This window comes from Juglans regia, chromosome 7 (assembly GCF_001411555.2).
Source record: "Juglans regia cultivar Chandler chromosome 7, Walnut 2.0, whole genome shotgun sequence".
In the NCBI taxonomy this organism is placed as follows: domain Eukaryota; kingdom Viridiplantae; phylum Streptophyta; class Magnoliopsida; order Fagales; family Juglandaceae; genus Juglans; species Juglans regia.
The window spans coordinates 4,686,184-4,693,513 of NC_049907.1; the positions used below are offsets into that span (position 1 = coordinate 4,686,184).

The 7,330-nt window shown below is 34.8% G+C and overlaps 1 protein-coding gene across 2 annotated transcripts; it reads left to right on the plus strand.

The window, feature by feature from the left end:
* The first annotated feature begins 3,730 nt into the window (after positions 1-3,730).
* Positions 3,731-7,330, plus strand: LOC109021801 (disease resistance protein At4g27190-like). Of its 2 annotated transcripts, none has more exons than XM_019004520.2 (2): positions 3,731-6,034; positions 6,459-7,330. In XM_019004520.2, the coding sequence occupies exons 1-2, from the start codon at positions 3,838-3,840 to the stop codon at positions 7,175-7,177; spliced, it is 2,916 nt and encodes a 971-aa protein (XP_018860065.2). In that variant the 5' UTR covers positions 3,731-3,837; the 3' UTR covers positions 7,178-7,330. The 2 variants fall into 2 exon arrangements, with proteins under 2 accessions (XP_018860065.2, XP_018860066.2); XM_019004521.2 differs by having other exon boundaries at positions 6,487-6,626.

The window sequence follows — 7,330 nt, forward strand, 5'->3', positions numbered from 1 at the left end:
GTGTTAATGGACAGCACCACTGCATCGTATTGAAAATTGGGTTAAAATGCTTTTTTATTTTATATTTCTTGAAAGAGACTCTAATAGGACATGAAACAAGGAAAGTGGTATTTTGCAAAGGATGAAGTGACATGGGAGTGAGGAAGATGACCCCGACAAAGGATGGGGATGGTCAATCATGCAAGACCTTGCATAAGGAAAGGCAAAATGTGGATAAGAACAAGATAAAGAGCGACAATTTGCACATAAATTCATATATATATATGACATGGTCAGCTGGCTACCTACGTACCTCATATATATGGCATAAATATCAAGGTATAAGGTCCTCGTAACAATGATAGGTGAAATATCAGTTACTAATCTAACTGTAAAATAAGTGTGCATGTGCTTGCACCTTGAGAAAATGCACCTAGATATACTCTTACTTAATAAAGTATGACCTCTTAACTTTTAAAAGGAAAACACCAAACAAACTTACATAACACGGGACAGAATTACTATATGCCTCTCATCTATGTTGTCAAATAGCTTGGTAGGTTCATGAGATACAATTTGACAGAAAATTATATTCACCTTCCAGCATTTCGCAATGCTTGTTCTCGTAGAACCAAATCTCAATGTATGGATGTTTGTGGAGCTAAGATCCATGTTCTTCAAAGGCTTTCGCCAACATTTATTGAAGAATAGGTTCTTAGCTATTGAAAAAATCACATAAAGGGGGGCATCTACATGAAAATGCCATTAGAATTTTTTTGACTTGAGACTTAAATTAACGTAATTAGCCCATGGATGGATGATCATTTATATATTATAATTCCTGTCACTTTGTTGTTCCCAGGATTTATCGCCGGGCTGGTTGTTGTTTCATTATATATAGGTTTGAGGAAGCAGCAATAATTAAAGTACTCATGATGAATTATTCATTGAAAGGAAAAAAAGGGAAATGGTATCTAATATTATCAAAATGCAATGAAATTTGCTTATATATGGATGTGATCCGTGACAACAAAAATATGAAAAATGCGTCATTAATTAATTAGAGATCTAGTGGTATAATGGTTTGTTGATCATAACGTACTATAATACACGTTGAATTAAAGATTGCAACATTAAAACATGTAGTAAAAAGAATGTTAGTACTTAATTGGAAAATTAATATATAGTACTCATAAATCTATTTTGCCTTAGATTTAATTAGTTTTGACAATTGTCTAGCTAGGTAATTAAGTTAAACCTTGATCACAACATGATGGGATAACCAAAAGAGAGGCGTGAGCAAAATAACACATACTTGTCCTGATTTTATCTCCTTAACTGAGCTTATGTTCAATTGCTTTTCCTTCTGCCCATTGTAACCAAATCAAATATTTCTCATCCTGAAAAACCAAAACAAATCAAAGTCTTGATCATCTAAGTCTAGAATAATCTGTCCTGAAGCAAAGGTAGATAAAAGTAAATAGATTAATAACAACAACAATATTTGCAGGGTGTTGCTTTAGATAAATAGCATAACAAAAACATTTGCATGGTTTTGTTTGGGCAAATAATGTTTTAATTTTGGCTAGAGTTCCACAATGCCCAATCGTATTTACTTTGAATATTGATTAACATGGTTCATAGAACCGTTGCAAACAAATTGTCTGACACAAACCACGCAAAATGTCTATAATATAGTTAACGAATTGCATTGTGCTATACATGTCATTGGATAATCAAATGTAAGAAGACAATACATAAACCCCAGATTATGTTTCCTAATCTACTTCAGGATTCTTATATTGGCCTACCCTATACTAAATCAGTATACAAGAACCCGTGTACAGCAAATATCATAAGCACTTTCTGATAAATCATAAATATTAAAGAACACAAAATAAGGAATATCAGTAATTTATCAACTTCACACAAAAGAAGCGGTGTAAGTCCACGTAAATAAATTAAAATATAACAGAGTAAATTACCTTGGGAAATCGACGGCAGCTGAGTGGATCAATACCGATGAATGGGACGCTGAATGTTCGACTCCAACCTACTTTGCCTCGGAAAAGGGTCGACGATGTTGCTGGAAACAGAGCCTCGGAGTGAAAAAAACGGGACCTTTTTTCTCTGCTCTCGACTCCGCACTAACTCAAGAAGATGCCGATTAGTGGGTTTTCGATGGGGCGGAGTCGCGTACAATGCTTACGCGAGAATCACTGGACTGTTTGGTGGTTCATGATTTAAGGTGTCAATTTCGTGTGGGCGGTGAGTAATCTGTAGCTAGAGAGAAAGGGAGAAGACGAAAGGGGTTGGGGACGACGAAAGGGGTTCGGGATTTGGGGGGGAAATGTAAAACTTTTTCTGGGGTGTTGGCGCCCACTTATTAAATCCCTATTACGGCGAAATTTTGCGACGGTATAAGGTTTTACAATTTTGCGGCTGTTAAATTCGCCACAACTATCATAAAACTCGCCGCGTGAAATCAAATAAATTTTGCGGCGACATTTATCCGCCGCAAAAAAGTTTAAAATCGCCGCAAAAGATAAAATTAAAACCGAACCCCTTTAAACCAGCGTCGAAGCACAAACTCGCCGTGAAAACTAGGCTATTGCGGCAATATTATTTCCCGCGACCAAAAACTCGCCGCAATAGCCCAGTTTTCTTGTAGTGATTATCTATTTACTCTCTTTATATAATAATAAAATATTATTAATTTAATAACTTTCTTAATTTTTATTTTTATCACATTTTATAGTTCTACTAATTAAAATATTAATAATAATTATATTATAATTAATATTATTTTAAGTATTTTATTTGTTAAATTTACTTAAAGTTGAATTTTATAATGAGAATGTTCTAAAGCGTTTCTGTTCTAAAGAGTAAAGTCATTTTAATTTTTTTTATTTTAAACAAATTGAAACAAAAAGAAAGAAAAATGAGCATACTGTCAGAACACAAAGGACATGAAAAAAGATGTCAATTCATGTGCGTTGCGAGCTATTAAGAGCTTTTTGGTAAAACATAATTATTCATTAAATTCTATAAGAGAGCTATACCTTAAATGGTCAAGGGTCTTAAGAATTTTTTGGTAAAATAAGATTTTTCATTAAATTTTACAAATAAGCTATACGTTAAATGATTAATGGTTTTAAGGGCTTTTTAGTAAAATAAGACTTAATGGATTCAACGGAAAAATAAAAAAATTAACGAAAAAAAATAAAAGTTACTATTCATAAACATATATAATAGAATAAATATATGTTGCCCGTTGGTGGATAGCATTAATTGTTAACAAAGTATTTGGAAAGGTTGAATAATTATGAGTGAGTTTGGATGTTGAAGTGAGTTGAGTTGAGTTAAGTTGAGATGATAAAATATTGATAAAATATTATTTTTTAATATTATTATTATTTTGAGATTTGAAAAAATTGAATTGTTTATTATATTTTATATTAAAATTTAAAAAAATTGTAATGATGAATTGAGATGAGTTGAAAGTAGTTTACTAACCAAACGCATTAGTGACTTTGAAACGTTCCAACTCACACATATCATAAGTAAGGAAGGATATATTTTGGATATAATATTAATACCATTAATAATACCGAGCTTAGAATATTCAACTTTAAAATAAAGAAAAGACGCGTTTGATTGGATTTTTCGAATCTTCATAGAAGGATAAAAAAAAAAAAAACTTTTAAAACGCGTTTTCTTCTGCAGTTCTTTGGATTTTGAGTTTCACCACTAAAAAAAATTGAAAGCAATAATTGTCATTTTTAATCAGAAGCTGCGAAAACGGTTCTTGATCAGCAGTTCTTCGCCTGAGAGTTTTTTCAGAGCAAAATTTCCGGCATGGAAGTCGTGGCTTCGATTGTCAGTGGAGCGGTCGTAGAAACTGGTCGGCCTCTCTGTGGCTCTATCTATTCTACGATCAAGAAAATTGTCAAAGGCCCAGTACAACAGCTTGATCTATTGGAAAGCCATATGAAATCCCTTATGGTTCGTAGAGATGATGCAGCAAAAGAAATGGAATTTGCTGAGAGAGAAGGAAGGGTAATAAAAGGTCAAGCCACTGCGTGGGTTGGGGAGGTTGACGAGCTGAAGCGTAAGTGTGATCAGATTCAAGAAGCAAAGAGTTCCCGATGTTTCTTAAGTTGCATTACTAAGCGGTATAGAATAAGCACGAAGGTGGCAGAACATCTCAAAGAGATAGAAAGGCTTTTAGAAGGGGGCAGTTCCCTTGCTGGTTCCGTGGCTTTTAATTATTCAGAGGTCAAAGAAGTGGAGCATATTCCTGGACCTTCAATTCAAGATCAAACAGCATCAGTATCAGAAGATGTAGACAAAATTATGACTCTATTGTCTGAAGATAAAAACAGGATAATTGGTATATGGGGGATGGGAGGCGTCGGCAAAACTAATCTGGTGAGAAATTTGAACAATGAGCTGCTCGAAAATAATTCAAATATGCCTTTTAGATGTGTACTATGGGTTACAGTGTCCAAAAATTTGGACATAAAAAAGCTCCAGATGGAAATAGCGTCCAGACTGGGTTTGAATGATCTGAAAGAAAGTTCGGGAGCGGATAGAATAGCTATTCAACTTCATCGAAGACTAAAGGAGGAAAGTTTTCTTCTCATTCTCGATGATGTTTGGAAGAAAATTGATTTGGACAAATTGGGTGTCCCACGGCCTGAAGATCATAGGGGTTGTAAGATCATATTGACATCTAGATCTTTGGATGTATGTAGGGATATGCTGACTGATGTTGAAGTTAAAATGAGCGTTTTGAGGGATGAAGACGCTTGGCAACTATTTAGTCGGTATGCGACGGATGTGGTTAGTTCAGATCATATCACACCATTTGCAAAGGCAATTTGTAGAGAGTGTGAGGGATTGCCTTTGGCCATCATCACCATGGGAGCTGCAATGAGAGGAAAGAAGAATCCTGAGGTATGGAAACATGCTTTGAATCAATTGCGAAGATCGGTGCCTTGTGCAGCAGGCGTTGAGGAGGAGCTCTATAAGCCTTTGAAGTGGAGTTACGACTCATTAGAAGGTAAAGACTTGAAAACTTGTTTCCTTTACTGCTCTTTGTTTCCAGAGGACTTCTCAATTAAAATAGATGAACTAGTATGGTACTGGCTGGCGGAAGGTTTGATAGATGATCGAGAAAAGTATGATGATTTCTACAGTAGAGGAATTAGTTTGATTGAAAATCTGAAGGACTCCTGTTTGTTGGAAGACGGTTCCTCAGAGGGCACCGTGAAGATGCATGACGTTGTTCGTGATGTTAGCATATGGATTGCATCAACCTGCAGTGAGGATGGAAGTAAATCCCTTGTTCGTTCAGGGAATGGGTTGAAAGAGATTTCAGCTACTGAGCTATCAAGTTCTCTCAAAAGAGTTTCTTTCATGAACAACGATTTAGAAAGACTACCTGATGACTCTGTGATACAATGTTCAGAGGCATCAACTTTGCTACTAGAAAATAATTCTCGCCTTGACTTAATTCCTGAAAGATTTTTGGAAGGATTTGAAGCACTGAGAGTCTTGAATATCAGTGGGATCCGCATCAAGTCATTGCCCGTTTCTCTACTTCAACTGGATGATCTCCGTGCTCTTCGTTTGAATAATTGCAAGTATCTCGAAAAATTGCCCTCGCTGGAAAGGCTCAGTAGACTTCTAGTGCTTGATCTCTCTGGGACTTGTATCAGAGAATTGCCAAGAGGGTTGGAGCAACTCTGCAACTTAAGGCATCTAAACTTATGTCGGACTGACGGACTGTTTCAAGCGGTTCAAGCTGGAATCATATCCAAGTTGTCTAGTTTAGAAGTTCTAGACATGTCAGAAAGTGGCTACATTTGGAAATTGAAGGGAGGGGTGAATGAGGAACAAGCATGCATTGAAGAGCTCCAATGCCTAGAGCGGTTACAAGTCTTATCCATCAGATTGAAATGGAACCCGTCTCACAGTTCCCAAGATACAATTATTTCCTTGACAAATAGATTAAAAGCTTTCCAAATTGCCATCGTATCTCCTCTACCAGGTATTTTTCAAGATATTTTAATTTTAAATATTATTCAAATAAAATTATTTTTTAATTTAAAATTTTATTTTTTCATCTAATCATTATAAAATATAATTTAAAAAAAATATTCAAAAATTATATTCAAATTTTTTTTTTAAATTTTATAATATTTTTATTCAATATTTTCTTATGACTCTACTTTCAAAATATAATAAAATATATTAATTTAAAATATTTCATTATTATTTACAAACTATTTTATACAGCACTACTTTAGAAAATTATAAGTTTATAATTAGTCTACAACCAGTGTACTCTTCTATTTAAAATGAAGAGTAATTAAGTAAAATTGAAATTATCCTCGAATAAAATGTCACAATTATATTGATTGATTTAAAATAAATTGTAAATTAATTATAAAATAATTGTAAAATAATTGTAGGTGGACCATTCCTTTCAATTCCGTATAGGGTATATACTAAGCAATTAAGGAGAAATCTACTCGTGCCACCTCTATCTCAACCATCGCGAGCCCAAAGATGCGTGCTTATGGATGGGATTGATCTCTCGGGAGGACAGATCAGGTGCTGGTTGAGTAATGCAAGTTATCTACGCTTAAAAAGTTGTCTAGGACTGGATGAGATGCTACAAGACTTGGTCATTAATAGTGTTGGCAGCTTTGCATGTTTAAAAAATCTTGTGATTTGTTGCTCTCACAGCAGTTTTTGGATTGAAGGACGTACAGCACAGTATGACCTACTACCCAATTTGGAGGAACTTCATCTGATAGAATTTGGAGGCGTTGAAAGCATTTCAGAACTAATCAAGCATCTCGGGCTGACATTTCAGAGACTGAAAACAATAATTGTGATCGACGGTGGGGAGATGAAATATCTTCTCTCCCTTGGAAACTCCATTCGCACAATGCCAAACTTAGAAGAAATCGTGGTAAGAAGTTGTTACAATTTAGAAGAGCTCTTCAATTATCTTCCATTGCATGAGATCAATATAGCTCCAGATCCTATTACCCCAAAACTACAGAAATTGAAATTGGAGAACCTTCCCAAATTAAGGAATCTTTGTTGGGACGAAAAGACCTGGCCGGGTAATAAAGTGGAGGTTGACGTGCGCAACTGCAATCTTTTGAGCACTGAGCAATAATGAGATGGAAACTAGTTGGAGGGAAATGCATTGGAGCCGAATGCATGCAGGCGACACTAAATAATATTTTACGTGTTTTTGTTGGAGTGAGGTGTGCAATATATGTATATATATATATATATATATATATTTTTTTTTTTACTTAATGTATAA